This window comes from Myotis myotis, unplaced genomic scaffold (genome assembly GCF_014108235.1).
Source record: "Myotis myotis isolate mMyoMyo1 unplaced genomic scaffold, mMyoMyo1.p scaffold_m19_p_5, whole genome shotgun sequence".
Lineage (NCBI taxonomy): Eukaryota > Metazoa > Chordata > Mammalia > Chiroptera > Vespertilionidae > Myotis > Myotis myotis.
In genome coordinates, this window is record NW_023416357.1 from 59728838 (window position 1) to 59745178 (window position 16341).

Sequence of the window (16341 nt, forward strand, 5' to 3'; positions counted from 1 at the left end):
GATATATCATGACAAATTATCTTATCTCTTTCCACGTGGTAAGAAATGTTGACAATTTTCCACATACTGAGGAAAAAAGGAAATGAACAAGTACACTTCAAAAAGTTTTGTTTAAAGTCTCTCAGTACCATTAACTAAAGTGTTACTTATATAGAATGATTCTGTTATGAGACATTTAAATAAACGATAGGTTATAAAGAGAGAAATTCAGTTTTATATTACTTCTATATATATTTATGGTCATTGAAAAATGCAAAACAAAAAAAACCCTATTCAAATCATTTATGAGAAAGGTATATTTTGGAAATGTTCATATAATAAAGAAGAAAGGAGATATTTAGTTATTCTAGAGCTCATGCACTCTTCTGAACTATACATAAGCTGCTTTTTTGATCAGAAATTATTTTTTATTTTATGCATACCTTCTCTATATTATAAAGAAAAATCTGGTTGTATAGACCAAAATAAAGGAAAACTTCTCTACTTTAGTTTTCTTTAAGAAGAAAATTTTTTCTTTCATATTTTCAGTTGAAAGGAATGATCCTGCACTCGTTTTCTGTTTGGCCCCACCCCCACCCCATCCAGAATCATTTTCGGCTTTTCTCTCCCTGCTGCTGTGCCCTAGGAGGCTGACATTTACAGGCTGCATTTATAGTTTTCTACCCCACAAAGTCCATTCTGCACCAATAAGAAAGACAGATTGGGGTGGAAAAACAGAAAGGTCAGTACAGTTAGGGGACAACTGCATAATTGAGGCAAGAAATGATAAAATTCTGAGTCAAAGAAATATCAGTGGAAATGGGCAGATACATTTTATAAGAATCGTGACTCACTGGATGTGTGAGTGAATAAAATTAAGAGTCTGGGATCACTTCTGAAGTTCTGGCTTAGGGAGAACAATGACAGTATTGAACATGTTGTATTGAGCTCATGGATGACCTAAGCATGTAGATAACGTTAAGGCAGTGGAAGAAGGATTTCATGGAAAGTACACCTAGTAAGAAGAACAGTAGACATATCCTTATCCTTTAACATTCACATTAATGAATACACTCATCTATGAATCCTTCCTGACCACATCCATTTCCTCTCAGGTAGAATTGTACACACCTTCCTTGGTGCACCTACAGTACATGCACCACTTTCATAAAATCTGCAACACTTTATTCAACTTACTAGTTTATATGTCGCTCTCCCAAATATATTGGAAATCCCTCAGCAACATGAGATTAGCCAGAGAAACAGGAAAAAATCCAGAAGAGGTTCTGTCATAGAAGTCTAGGGAATAAAGAGCTCTTGAACACAAAGTAGAGGAGAGGTTACATAATATCAGAACTAAAATTTGTCTAGTGGTTTTGGTAATAGAGTAGCATAGGGCAAGTGGAAACCTGACCAAGGAGGTATAAAATGAATAGGCATTGAAAAAGTGTATATAATAAGCTTAAGTTTAGTTATGAAGGCAAAGAATTACAGGACAGTTGCTAGAGACAAATATGAGGTTTACTCACTGATCTAAAAAAATATTATTGAGCTCCTGCTATGTGCTGGACACACACTGGAGATACAATAATAAACAAGACATGTATCCTTTTGACACTTATGGAGTTTACATTCTATTAAGGTTAAGAGACTGCTTTGACATCCAAGTTCATAGCAGCATTATTCACAATAGCCAAAAGGTGGCAGCAACCCAAGTGTCCATCACTGGATGAATGGATAAACAAAATGGGATATACTGTATGCATACAATGGAATAATTATTAACCTTAAACAGGAAGGAAATTTTGGCACACACTAAAACATGAACATTATGGCTAATGTAAAATAAGTCAGTAACAGATTAAATCAAGCACAAGAAAAAAAATGATGCAATCAAGAAACACAGTATTCACAGCATTAGGGTTTACAATAGCTAAGACCTGGAAACAGCCTAAGTGCCCATCAGCAGATGAGTGAATAAAAAAACTTTGTTACATTTACACAATGGAATACTACACAGCAATAAAAAAGAAAGAGCTCTTAACACTTACAACAGCATGGATGAACCTGGAGAGTATTATGCTGAGCGAAATAAGCCAGTCAGAAAAAGATAAAGTATCACATGATCTCACTCATATATGGAATCTAATGAACCAAATAAACTGATGATTAAAAATAGACCCAGAGTCATAGGAACATGAACAGGCTGTTGAACCTCAGAGGGAAGACAGGGGAGGGTGGGTGGGAAGAGATCAACCAATGACCTTGTATGAATATATGCATAACTCACAGACACAGACAATGGGGTGGTGAGGGAGGACGGGAGCAGGCTGGAAAAGGTTTATGGGGGGGGGGGGGGAGTATACAATACTTTCAACAATAAAGATTTTTTAAAAAGAAATGCAGTAAACACAAGATATATGAGGCTGCTGCTGGTGTAATACTGCATACTGTTTAACAGCAAACTTTCTAATGTAAGTATAAAGAGTACACCCTAAAACAACAAAAAGTATAGTACAGAAAATACATAGACCAGTAACTCATAAGTAAAGCATTGCATTAGGATGTTAGGATGGCTATGTCATTTGGCAACAGGAATTTTTCAACTCCATTATGATCTTATGGGACCACTATCGTATATGTGGTCCATCACTGATCAAAAAGTCATTTTGCGGTGCATGACTGTATTTAAGAAATATATTACATAAGGCTAGAGCTGCCAAAGTGATTCCTCTGGATCTGGGCAAAGTAAATTGAAAACCTTTTGGAAAGGATTCACCATTCTAAATACCATTAAGAACATTTGTGATTCATAGAAAGGTAAAAATATCAACATGAACAGGAGTTTGGAAGAAGTTGATTCCAACCCTCAGTGACAACATTGAGGGATTCAAGACTTCGCCGAAACCGGTTTGGCTCAGTGGATAGAGCGTCGGCCTGCGGACTGAAAGGTCCCAGGTTCGATTCCGGTCAAGGGCATGTACCTGGGTTGCGGGCACATCCCCAGTGGGAGATGTGCAGGAGGCAGCTGATCGATGTTTCTCTCTCATCGATGTTTCTAACTCTCTATCTCGCTCCCTTCCTCTCTGTAAAAAAATCAATAAAATATATTTAAAAAAAAAAAAAGACTTCAATGGAGGAAGTACTGCATATATGATGGAAACAGCAAAAGAGCAAGAATTAGCTGTAGCGCATAACAATGTGACTGAATTACTACAATCTCACAATGAATCTTTAACAGATGAGGAGCTGCTTCTTATGGATAAGCAAAGTGGTTTCTTAAGATGGAACCTATTCCTAGTGAAGATGCTATGAAGATTGTTGCAATGACAACAAAGAATTTCGAATATCATATAAACTAGTGCATAAAGCAGTGCAGGATTTGTGAGACTTCTAATGTGGGCAAAATGCTGTCAAACAGCATTGTATGATACAGAGAAATTGTTCATGAAAGGACGAGTTTTCAATGCAGAAAACTTCATTTTTGTCTTTTTTAAGAAACCGCCACAGCCACCCCCAACATTCAGCAACCACCACCCTAATTGGTCAGCAGCCATCAACATCTAGGCAAGACCCTCAGCCAGCAAAAAGATTATGACTCACTGAAGGCTCAGATGATGATTAGCACTTTTTAGCAATAAAGTATTTTTTAATTAAGGTAAGTATATTTTTTATAGAATGTTATTGTGTATTTTATAACAGACTACAGTATAGTGTAAACATAACTTTTATATGTACTGGGAAAACAAAAACTGTGTGTGATTCGCTATTGTGATATTCACTTTATTACGGTGGTCTGGAACTGAACCTGCAATATCTATGGGGTATATCTGTAGTAATCAGGACCGTGGGGTACTGGCAAAATGAGAGCCGTTGGCCTATTGAAGAGAATAGTGTCTAGGAAAAAAGCCACACAGAAATGATAAATTGATGTTTGAAAAAAGCACCAAAGTAATTTAACAGAGAATTAATAATATTCACAAGAAATGTTGCTGGAACAACTAAATATCAATATGGAAAAAAAGATGAACCTCAACTCTTATCTTACACCAACTATAAAAATTAACCCACTGTGGGTCATAGACCAAAAGGTAAAACCTGAAACTATAGAACTTCTAGAATAGGGGTGGGGAACGTCCGGGTCTCGGGCTATTGTAGGCCCACATAATAATTTGGTCTGGCCCTGCAAAGGCATTAGGGGTGAGTTAATTAAATGTTTGATCAGATATAGCAAGCTAATTTTTAATTGATAATTTTGTATGGCCCAGGGATGATGTTATAAATATCCAAATGGTCCCTTGGCACAAAAAAGTTTCCCCACTCCTGTTCTAGAAGATAACAAAAAGGAAAATCTTTGTGAGTTTAGGTACAAACAAAAAGAACATTCACAAAAGAAAAAAATTAAAATTTTGTTCTTTTAAAGATACTGTTAAGAAAAGAAAAAGAGAAATTACAATTAAGAAATATTTGAAGTACATATACTAGTATATAATAAATACTAGTAACTTATGTCCATAATTTATAAAGCGTTCCCCTAAGCTCAATAATGAGAAGAAAATTCAATTTTAAAAATGGGCAAAGGATTTGAACACTCATCAAAGAAGATATGGGTGGTAAATAAACACATGAAAAGATACTTAGCACCATTACACAATGAAAAATGCAAATTAAACCACTAAAAGATACCAGTACATATCCATCAAAATGGCAAAACAACAACTAAACAAAACAAACTTAACAATACTAAGTATTACCAATGAGGAGAATTGATAGTAAATGTTATAAAGTGATCTTGTAATAAATAATTTAAATTATAAATAAAGAACAGATCTTATTAACTCTTAGTGCTTACATTGTTTCACACAGTGTTTGGGACACAATGATCATTCAACTATTTGTCAATAAGTAAAGAAGTACTTGCATTTCCTAACAGAAGAGTTAGCATTGAATTAAAAGAGGGCACATGTTCCAAAGTTCACTTTGGGAAAACATTACTTTGCTTGCGTACATGTGGCACTAGTAGTACGGTCTGTCTAAGAAGATAAGGCTTTTAGGAGTCAGCATTTCTAGTGAGTGAGTTACTTAAGCCTCAGTATCCACATTTAGAAAAAGGACATAATACTTATTCCACCTTCTTCACAATTACATGGATCAATGAGATAGTGAATTTGGAAGTCCTTTACAAATGGTAAACCAATATATAATTACTGTTTAAATACTTAAGTATTATTATCCATATCAAGCTGTTCAAAGTAACAGAGAACACTTCTCAAAATCTTTACAAGGAATAAGATTTTAAAACCTCACTCCTTTCTTTAATGGTTGATTAATGTTTTCTGGCAGAGTATATGTTTTACTGACAATGAAACCTAGAAAACTCAACAGCTGCATACTTTATAATGAGATTACAGTCTAAAGGGGTCATAAGCTTGTAGTTCTGGAAGTAGACACAGATGACAAGGACACATAGAAAATGGAAAAGGAAGAAAAGCAGTTCACAAAAGTAGTGTTTTAAATAGATGGTTAAAAGTTTGCTGCTAATACCTGGTATTTACATAAAAAAATAACTTAAAGAACCAGATTTTTTTTATTTTCAAAGTATATTCACCATTTGGCCCCTAGAAACCCCTCCCCACTCCCCCTGTGCTTTGGTGGTTGAGCATTGACCTCTGAACCAGAAGGTCAAGGTTGCATTCTACATGCCTATGTTGGGGGCTGGATCCTCAGTAGGAGGCGTGCAGGAGGCAGCCGATCAATGATTCTCATCATGGATGTTTCTATCTCTCTCTCCTCTCCCTCCATGTCTGAAATTGAATTAAAAGAGGGCATATGTTCCAAATTCTCTGAGGTTATCCTCATTGATCCATTCCATAAGGCTATCGGAATTAATCCTGACACCCGGTGCATCACCAAACCGGCCCACAAGCACAGGGAGATGCGAGGGCTGACATCCGCGCCAAGAGCCGCGGCCCTGGGAGGGGCCCCAGGTCCCACCCCGCTATCGGTGGTTCGCTGTGCGGCTTGGAGAAGGCGCAATGCTCTCCAGCTCCACCGTCACCGCTAACATAAGTGATGTTTGTGAAATCCTTACCTAATCGACAATTTAGGACAGTCAGAAAAAGAAAAGGTCCTGAACGAAGGTGGCTCATTACCACTTCTGGCTTTGCAAGAGGAAATGTCAGTCATCTTTGGCTGAACTGTTTACACTCTATCCCTTGCACAACATCAAATAAAATCAGTGAATATCTGTGTTAATATTCATTACTTAATTCCTTCAATAATTTTATCTTGTGTGTGCAGTAAAGGCAATGAAGCATCACTTTAAATAAAATCAGGATTTCACTGTTTCACCAAGGGCAAAACCCATCAAGGCCACCAAGTTAAGCCTCTAAAAGTTACATGCATTTGTTCCAAGTTAAAAACTCAAAATCACTAATATTCCAATACGCATGTTAACTTGTGATCAGAATTTTACTTCTTAATTCTTTCTATTTTAATCACTGAACAACGTTAAGAGCACAATTTTATGCAGCGTCCAAGACTGGGAAATCTAAATATCCCAGACAATTCGCGGTAATCTGCGCTTCATTTCAACGTGCACATCCGTTTAACAAAAATGTCTTCATCTCCAAATGCATCGAAATGAAGGCACATGTGATAAATGAATTTCCTTTTGAAAATTACTTCTCCACTTTAGGTTAGAAACGCCCATTTAAGGAAAACCCATAGAGATAAAATGGGTACTTTTCCTTTAAGACAACTAGACAAGATTCTCCCGTAAGCAAGCGCTTCTCCCCGCACAGGAGGTTTTCATTTGGGGCAAAAGGGTAATATTCCATATTAAATGACAACTATGCTAAAGTAAGGGGGGAGAATTCTCCAACGTCAACCAAGTGCAGCACTCAACTTTTGAATTCACTCGGAGACTCGGACGCTACTTTAAAGGGGCATTTCCAGAGCGTTTAAGCGACTAAATCTTAAAGGCAAAGTTCGGCTAAATTTAGCACAAACAGAAAAACGACCATTAAGTAAAACCCAGTTCCACCGACTAGGCATCTCCCCAGGCCCGAAAACGGAAATCGCCCAGTTTCTGTTCTGCAGACCGGGGACCCCGCAAGGCCCTGCCGCCCCAAGGGCGCCTGCGCAACATCCAATTAAACCCTTCCTCGGCTAGTCGACGGGAACGGCTTTGAAATGACTGCCAGGTTACGCCTCACTTTAAAATTCATTAGGTATGACAAAGCACACCTGAACGACCACTCACCGAAGTGGTCCTAAATGCAAGCGACAGGATTTAAGCTTCCTCTCGCGACTTATCTGGTGCTGCCGGAAGCGGAACTAACCAAGTCGTTAAGAGGGGCGGGGCTTACGGGGGTGGAGCTCCGGTCAAAGCAGGTTAGGGCGGAACCTTTGGCTCTTGCGGGAAATTGTTCCGCCCGGCCAGGAGTCCGAGTGAGACCCGAAGCGGGCTGGCGAGGAGGCGTGGCGGAGGCTCTCGGCTGTAGTAGTTCCTTGCACTACCTCCATGTGGCTCTTCTGTTACTGAAGAAAGAGGACCCGCGTCCACGCTGACAGCTGGAGCCTCTTGACCAACACCTCACCCCTGCCCTCGGGATTCAAAGGGAAACCGAGATCTGTATGGTGTGGGCCACCTCCAGCCGCTCGCGTGACAACCGCAGCCGTGGCAGGTGAGGGTCCCGAGGCCGAAGAAAAGCTGAGATGCAGAACCTGGTCGCCCAGGGTGAGCAGCCGGCCGCCGCCGGGCAGTTGCTTTGTCTCCCGCCGAGCTCTGCGGAGCCGGAGCCGCGCGCGCCTCGGAGGGCCGGCGCCAGAGCGAAAGGCAGCGCGGAGCAGCGGCCGCACCGCCCTGCGGGTCGTTTCGCGTTTCCATTTCCCCTCCTCCTCCATGGCTTCCCTTTTTCATTTCTTGGGTCCGGGGTACCAGAGCTGTCAGCTCCGCAGGGAACAGCCGAGCTTAGCTGCTGCTCCGGGCTGCGGTGTTGCTCCCCCAAAGTAGGCAGTTCTCGAGTTTGGAGACTTAGGTGGGGAGAAGTGGCTATTTTTATTTTCGTTTTTCCGCCTCTGCCCCCCTGCCCATCGCCGCCCCCCCCCCCCCCCCCGTTCCCGTGCGTTGCAGCTTTCCAGCCTGCGGGCTGATGACCGCACCTCATCGGTTGCATCCTTGCGCGCTTCCAGGAAGCGGGGACGAGGGCGGTGACCCCTCGGTCTCTGTTACCAGGTCCCCCACGCCTTCCTGGGAGGTGCGACCTTTGGAGCCCCGTGGGCAACACTTGCCGAGCGTGCCGGGAGGCTTCATGGGAGTCAGAAGCATGGCCGACTTTAGCACCATGGTTACCCGACGCGGCGATGGGCTTTTGTTTTCCTGTCGAAAATTCTACAATGAGAAATAAAGTTTTTGTGCCAGGGGAGATAAAATAGTCAGGACAGCCGACGTGAGCTGTGCGCCACGTGCTTTGCATGTTTTCTCATAGACCCCTCAACGATCCCGAGGGGTGGATGATTATCCTCACTTTACAGAAGGAGCTGAGGCTGAGAGAGGTCGCACAACTGGCCCTCATAAGCGACTGCTGCTGCTGAACGTTTGAACCTGCGCGAGAAACCAGCTTTTTCAGGCTCCAGCCTCTGCAGTGCTGACTTATTCTGCCACTCCTGTCTTGCCTGTGTGCTTCATCGCTTCCAGTTTCTTTACTAACATTTGCCGTGGCTGAAAGCATTCATTAAAAAAAAAAAAAATTTTTTTTGGAGTGCCTAACAAAAGACAGACATGATCTCTGTCTTTATGTAGCATCAGTGTTGTGATGCGGAATGCAGTGCTTCAGAAACCAAAATACTGAATTTACTGTGTAAGCACGGGCTTGCGTAAAGCAAGTGATGAACGCAGCGATTTTCAACCAGTGTGCCACAAGAATTTTTAAAACATGCAACACCTGACTCTTTAGTCAGGGGCACTGATCTCTTTTCCCTTAGATTGTCAAATTAAAAACAAAAAGTGACCAGCGCCAACACAACAATAGATGTCCAGTGTGAGCGAATCAAAATTACACCTATTTTTGGTCAGATCAGCAAAAATTATAACATTTTTTGGTGCGCTGCAAAATTTTAGTTATTAGTTTATGTGTGCCATCAGATGAAAAAATGGTATGTATTCTGTGCCAGTTAAGTTTAGGTCAGAATCTCTGTTGTAATTATAACAACTATATATAAACAGCTAACATTTACTATGTTTACCATATGCTAATTGCTATGGTGTCTGCATTGTCATTTAATCGTCAAAATAATCTCAAGATTTATCACCCCATTTACTGGAATTAGATATTTGGGAGTAGAAGTTTCTGAGTTATGCTTTGCAATTCTATCTAGCATTGCATTCAACTCTTAAGCATATTTGATCAAGTAAGTTCTTATATTAGCAGTAATCAAATGAAATATTTGATATGTCGTTTCATCTTGATAGGTAGTTTTAATATCATCAAGGAACAAGTACAGGTAAACAGAGATTATATCACTGTTATGTGTAGTTCTTAAACTGATGTTCACGGGCATCTGTTTAAGGCAGCGGTTCTCAACCTGTGGGTCGCGACCCCTTTGGCGGTCGAACGACCCTTTCACAGGGGTCGCCTAAGACCACCCTGCATATCAAATATTTACATTACGATTCATAACAGTAGCAACATGACAGTTATGAAGTAGCAACGAAAATAATTTTATGGTTGGGTCACAACATGAGGAACTGTATTTAAAGGGCCAGAAGGTTGAGAACCACTGGGTTAGGGGCTGATGTTATAATCAAATACTGTTTTCACTCTAATCTTGTTTTGTTGATTGATATGAGACCAGAATGCAGAATAGTTATATTCTCTAAAAATATATCTTGTTTGTTTGCAAAATGTACTTTTACAAATTGGGGCCTTTTAAAATTTGATTCAGCTTTCTCAGTGCGGCAGGCAACGTTAGCTCGCAGCGGCTCTGCTCTCTCTAACGGAAAAGCAGACTACGAGAGATTAAGTGTATCTGCCTCTATGTCTAACAGACTCACGTTCCACTTACGCACACACATACTCACAAAAGCTGGGAAAATTTTATTCATCCTTTTAAAGAAAAAGTTATATAAAATTATAACCAAAAAAAAGGGAACCTGAACTTTAGTAATAACAGCTGGAACCATCCTCAGCAGCAGTGGGAGAAGAGACTTCATTTAGTTGATTTTCTGTGGTTATTGATTGTTCGCTAGTCTCACAGTGAAGGAGCTGCACATTTTTTTTAAAGGGACTGTGAGGCTACTGGAGGCAGCAACCTGACACAAATCAAGGATCTGGGAATCTTCGCACCATCCCAAGATCTAGTAGCACATACTTTTGAAGGATGTGCAATGTTCAATTATAAGTGAGCTTATGTGAGAGTAACATGTTTGTCTCCAAGAGACATTTCATTTTGAAGATATATGGTATCATCCTCTTGCTGAAAGCACTAGTTCCCCTGTTGAAACTTACTAGGGATCACAGTGGGTTGGACGCAATTTAAAGTTTCTTTTGTTCTGGTAAGAATTTCATAAAGCCTTCTCACCACGGGTGCTGACACTGGAATTTCTGGGGGGAAAATACAGCTTATTGCAGTTTTCCCAAATGGAGCAGCACATTGTATGGGATGTATGATTTCTGACTGGTTTACTTTGGATTTCCCAGAGAGTAGGGTTATTAGTCAGCCAGATCAAACCTTGAAAATTCTGATGAGTGAGCTTGACCCAGCAGTTATGGACCAGTTCTACATGAAAGATGGTGTTACTGCACAGGATGTCACTCGTTCGAGTGCAATTCATGACCTGATACCAGGTTCTGTCATTGCTGCCACAATGTTCAATCCTTGTGGGCATTCAGTGAATGGCATGGAATCGGATGGAACTTATTGGACTACTCACATCACTCCAGAACCAGAATTTTCTTACGTTAGCTTTGAAACAAACTTAAGTCGGGCCTACTATGATGATCTGATCAGGAAGTCTTCAGGCCAGGAAAATTTGTGACCATCTTGTTTGTGAACCAGAGTTCTAAATGGCACGCAATGCTTTCTTCTCCCCAGAAGATTGAAGGTTTTAAATGTCTTGATTGTTAGAATGCTCTGTTCAATGATTACAACCTTGTTTTTACCAGTTTTGCTAAGAACTAGTAACAGCAGCAGGGTTAAGAAAAAATGCAAAAAGAGAACACACATAGAAGAAGGTGTTGCTGCTTTTTAGATATTGATACTAGAGGCCATGCTTTCCATAGCCACCACCTTGTTGCAGAAAGCCCTAGACGCAATGATAGTGTAATCACTTTGAATTGAATACTTTCTTATATCAAGGAGTTCGTTATCTTGCCTGAATGCTCTCTCCTGTGTTTAAGTATCCTATGTCACTCTTGCTGTGAAATTGGAGTACATGTAGAAAAAAACTTTTACTGTATGAAACTTTATAACACTTGTGATAAAAATTCAATTTGATTTATGCACAATGTAATATTTCTCCAACTATCATCCAAAATTCCCCGAACACATGGCTTTCATCCCCCTTAGGTGTTGGCCTAAGTGTAATCATTTGAGACTGTTCTATTAAATTGCTGCCAGGATATTACATCCAGTTACCTCCAAATTCTAGAACATATTCTCTACTGATGTTGCTGAAACCAAATTCTACTTCATACAGATTTTTTTTGCAACAGCAATTAAAGGTTTTCTTCCACGAGTTGAGTCCTCTTAAGAAAATGATTGCAGTTATCCATTTTGTGTATTATTAACATTATTGCTTCCTGCACTTATATTCCTTTACTTGATTTAGTTCCCCACCATGGTGTCTCCCCTTCCAGCCCCGCCCCAATAAAGTGATACACTGTTTTAAAAAGAATTGATTTAATGTAATTTCAGACTGATGGATAGGGGTCAATATTTATTAAACTCCATTACCTTTTATCTGTTGTTTTTCATTCAGATATTACTGAACTATGTATATGCAGAGGGATTTAGCTTTTAATGTAATTTTGTTACAATTTAAATATTTTTTTCCTAATTTGTTAGATAATTTTGCACTTGAGGATTTTAGTGTTTGGTCTTTTTGTTATTTTGTATCAGTTTGTCCAGTTACAAAGTTGTATATTGAAGATCCAAGTCTTAATTTCTTAATTTTATGAAAGAAAATATCTTTTCATTTTTAAGGTATACATCAAGTTATTGGTACAGATTTTATAAGCTTCATTTAAAATTATTTTTTTTATTGTATTTTAGGTAAAAGGATTGCTGAATCATCTCACTGAAGCAATAGCCTCACTATCTTTGCTTTCTAAACTGCATCAACAATGAAGCAATGATATCTGAGAACAAAAGAACATTTGCCAACTAAGTGTCATCACAATTCAAGTGACTGTATAAGCAGAAATAAGCTGCAACAGACCTATGTGTCAGCTGGTATAAAGAGAATGCATTCTTGTGATGCTATTTATGTAGAAGCAGTTTTAGTATAGCACATTTAAATTACAATCTATACCAAATGAAATAAAAATGAGTGGATCTGCCAGATTCTTTGTTGGGCCTGAAGATACAGAAATCAACCCTGGTAATTATCGACATTTCTTCCACCATGCCGATGTAGATGAGGAGGAGGAGGATGATTCTGTAAGTTGTTTGTTTTTTTGGTCAGAAAAGACCAATACAAGATAGATTTTTTTACTGATCATTATTAAGGTGAATTAATATTTTATCTGAAATTGTGAAGACTTTTTTTTCATATAGAAATTTGTTGGGAATATTTTAAACTGAAAAAGTTTGTTTTATGAGTGACATTGAATTTATGGTGTGTCAAGAAATACAATTAGGGCTCAGACTTTTAAATTACTTAATGATTCCTATTATAGTGTCTTTCAGTGATATGCCTAGCACAACAAAGGACTAGGTTGAAAAAGTGGCATAAATCAAAAGGTTTTCTTTGTATGTAGAAATATATAACAAATACATCAAGATAAAGAAGGAAATAATTTCAAAGGTACCAAAGTAGGACTACTTAACCAGCTTACGTTTGTCATGTGATCAACACAGGTGGTGGTTGACCATAAGATATCCCTATTTATTAACTAATCAGAATTAAGTAAATTGTGTGGCAAGAAGAAGAGGCCACCTTACATATCTACAGATTGTGCATGTGTGTTTAATTATGTACAAGCATGTGCAAGTTCTGTTCTCTTATCTGATCTATTAGAATGTTTATCCATGTTGGAACTTGAGGAATGTACATCCATGTTGGATCTTGAGGACACATTATTATGTTTGTTTTGCCATGGTTCCATTAGTTCAATATTATTCTTGTCATTGTGTTCTCTTTACAACTTGAGATTGCTTTACTCTGAGAACTGATTTAAAATACAAACTTAGGTTTGTGTTTCTTATATTTCTAATTGGAAAAAATAATTTTGTCTTAAAACAAAACCCTGTTATACTTGGTAAAAGCAGTAAAAACAAACCAAAAATAGCTGTTAAATGACTCTTTAAATTCTTTCATAGTGCAGTTACACATAACTAAAATGCAAATCAGACTGTCACTCATTTAAAACCTATCCCACCACCCACCTCACTCCAGAAAAAAATTATTTTCAAGCTTTCCTTACCAGCCAAAACTTTTCTTCCTCTGAAGTTTTATCTAGAAGGCCAGTAAATAAAGCATAAAAACAGCTTCTCTGTCTGACTTAAGACTGGAAAGAACTATTGACTCAGCTTCTACTACACTTAACCCTTTCTCTATAGAGTTCTGAACACACTGTGGACACTACTGATAGACCAAGTTCAGTCTTACGCATAAAGACTTTTTCTTTTCACCTGTATCTAGACCTGTACTATCTCTCATGCCTTTTACTTTTTATGTCTTAGCAATATCAAATTTATTTTCCACATATTCCATGTTGTATCGTGCCTTTTTGCTGTTGTGTGCACTCCTATGTCTCTATGAAATGCCTTTATTTGGGGTGCTTTGTGAACTGTTTTTCATTCTTCGAAACAATGCTCAGATTTCATGTTCACTCTTCCCCCTCTCCTTGCTCTTTTTCTCCATGAGAAAATTGAACACTTCTTCCTTGATACTATTTCTATACCTTGACATATATACTTTTATTTCATGTATCATACTATATTATTACTCTCTCCCCCATTAGACTCAAAGAATTTTGAGGACTGGTAGTTTTTATATGTCTAACTCTTCAGTGCTTAATATATAGTTCTTGGAATATTCGAACTAATTAAATTGTTTACATTCATGATGTGTAGTTGTCACTTTTGAGGAGCTTGATATGATTTATTTGACCTGTGGATTGATAAAAGTTTCTTTCAGACTATTCTTATGTTAAAATTTCTAAGAATTTCATTTAGACATTAACTCTAACTAAATAATTTAGACCTATTTTAAAAATTATTTTCATTCTTCTAATAGGAAAATTCTGTTATTTTTTCTTAATATAGGTTTATTTGTACATTTTAAACTATAATGTTTTCAGTTCATCTTAGGCAATGATCAGCTATTCATTAAATAGATCTATAGTAAGCAAATAAAACTTACCAGCTTTTAATTTTTTAAACTGTAAAGCAGTATGCAGTGTTAGGTGGAGCACTTTTGTTGTCTAAGAAATCTACTTTAGGAACATCTTAATGAGCTATGCTGAAGCTTTTCATCAGGAAAAAATTGAATAAGGGAACATTAAAGTGGATGATCACAAGTGAGAAAGACAGCAGATCTCAGGGCAGTTAGAATTTACAATCAAATCCAATATCAATTTGAATTTTATTTGAATTAGAGCAATGAAGAAATACAATTCTAGGCTAAAAATACCAATTTAATTCTGATGTTATCCAGTTTTATTTTTGGAGTCCAGTAAAACTTGCTAGCTCTAGTATAATTTGAGCCCAGATTATAATGTCATATGAAATATATAAAATGGAAGAGAGAGTAGAATTGCAATGAAAAACTGGACACAGCTCTCTTTATATATTTGATAAAACTCTAAGCATCTGAATGCAAAGGCCTCAATGAATCTTAAGTAATTTTATAAACCTGTGAGCTACTCGTAAATTATTCTTATTTTTTCTGCTTTTTGTTTCAGGCCAAATCATGGCCTTTGAAATGTAGCAGTGGTGCCAGAGAAGAACAATACGATTAAATAGGAATAGTAGAGTATGACAGTTGTGGTGTCAAAGTGCATTGACACTGCTTAGCAGTGTGGCCTTCTCCAAAATTTCCTTCTAATTTGTCATAGTTGACCAACTAATACTCATACTTAATCTACCAAAGTAGTTTAATACTGTATAGCTTTGTAGTCAGAACAACATCATATTTTAGTCAAGAGAATTCTTTCTCACTCGTATTGGCCTTTTACTTGGATTAGATAGGGTTTGTCTTTTATTTGCCCCTTTGTGGTGTGAAGAAGGTAAATAAATATTAGGGACAATTAAAGGAGTATTAAGTTTAAAATTTGAAAGAAAATAGTAACAATATTCTGAAAGTTTAATTTTTTTTGCAAATCTTTGTAGAAAACTATTATTTTGTTAAGTATGTATTATGATGATATAATTTTGAAAAATGCCTTTTTTGGTTAATGTGTCATTTTTATTAATTCACAATCCTCATCTACTTCTGAGAAAGATTTAAGATAGCTGTGCTTTGGAGTTTTTATTGTCAACCTAATTTTTTGTTTCTTTTCTGTTTTAGCCACCGGAAAGGCAGATTGTGGTTGGAATATGTTCCATGGCAAAGAAATCCAAATCAAAACCAATGAAGGAAATTCTTGAAAGGATCTCCTTATTTAAATATATTACAGTAATAGTATTTGAAGAGGAAGTTATTTTGAATGAACCAGTGGAAAACTGGCCTTTATGTGATTGTCTTATTTCTTTCCATTCTAAAGGTATTAAAGAATGGGGATGGAAACTCCCTTTTATCCTCTCTGATTGTAAAACTAATACATGTTAATTGTAGAATATTAGATAAATTAGAAAAATAAAATTAAACTCATCTACTCTTACAGATAGATGATATAAACATTTTTACATATTTCCAGCCCTTTTTGTGTGTGTATTTTTAGAAATATATTTAGTATTATAGTGTATATGTAATTTTATATTTAACTTTTTCACTAGTTATATCAAAAGTTTTTTTCTCCATATCATTCTTTAAAAATCTGATTTTTAATTCTATTGTGTCATTGTGTGGAAGTACGATAGCATTTTTAACCACTATCCTAAAAATTAGATGGTTTCCAGTTTTCGCTATTAAAAATAAGGTTTTGATAAAATCCTCTAAGTTTTTTAGGATAAATTCTTGAATTATTGAATATT

At 37.5% G+C, this 16341-nt stretch overlaps 2 protein-coding genes and 1 pseudogene across 23 annotated transcripts in view; 2 read left to right on the forward strand and 1 right to left on the reverse strand.

The window, feature by feature from the left end:
- GIN1 (gypsy retrotransposon integrase 1) overlaps nt 1–7307 on the reverse strand; it is a 29802-nt gene extending 22495 nt beyond the window's left edge. For both annotated transcript variants that reach the window (XM_036308786.1, XM_036308787.1), the window contains exon 1: nt 7244–7307. The gene's annotated coding sequence lies outside the window, so the exon portion shown is untranslated. The remainder of the gene's footprint in view (nt 1–7243) is intronic.
- A 63-nt stretch (nt 7308–7370) lies between these two features.
- The window catches only part of PPIP5K2 (diphosphoinositol pentakisphosphate kinase 2), a 66253-nt gene continuing 57282 nt past the window's right edge, over nt 7371–16341 (forward strand). For 2 of the 21 annotated variants that reach the window (XM_036308764.1, XM_036308767.1), the window contains exons 1-3: nt 7374–7667; nt 12256–12642; nt 15716–15911. In XM_036308764.1, the coding sequence (XP_036164657.1) occupies nt 12529–12642; nt 15716–15911 (310 nt within the window). In that variant the 5' untranslated portion in view covers nt 7374–7667; nt 12256–12528. Of the gene's footprint in view, nt 7721–12255; nt 12643–15715; nt 15912–16341 lie in introns of those variants that run through there. The other 19 variants (XM_036308769.1, XM_036308773.1, XM_036308774.1 and 16 more) reach the window with 14 other exon arrangements.
- Nucleotides 9737–11983, forward strand: LOC118656055 (annotated as a pseudogene).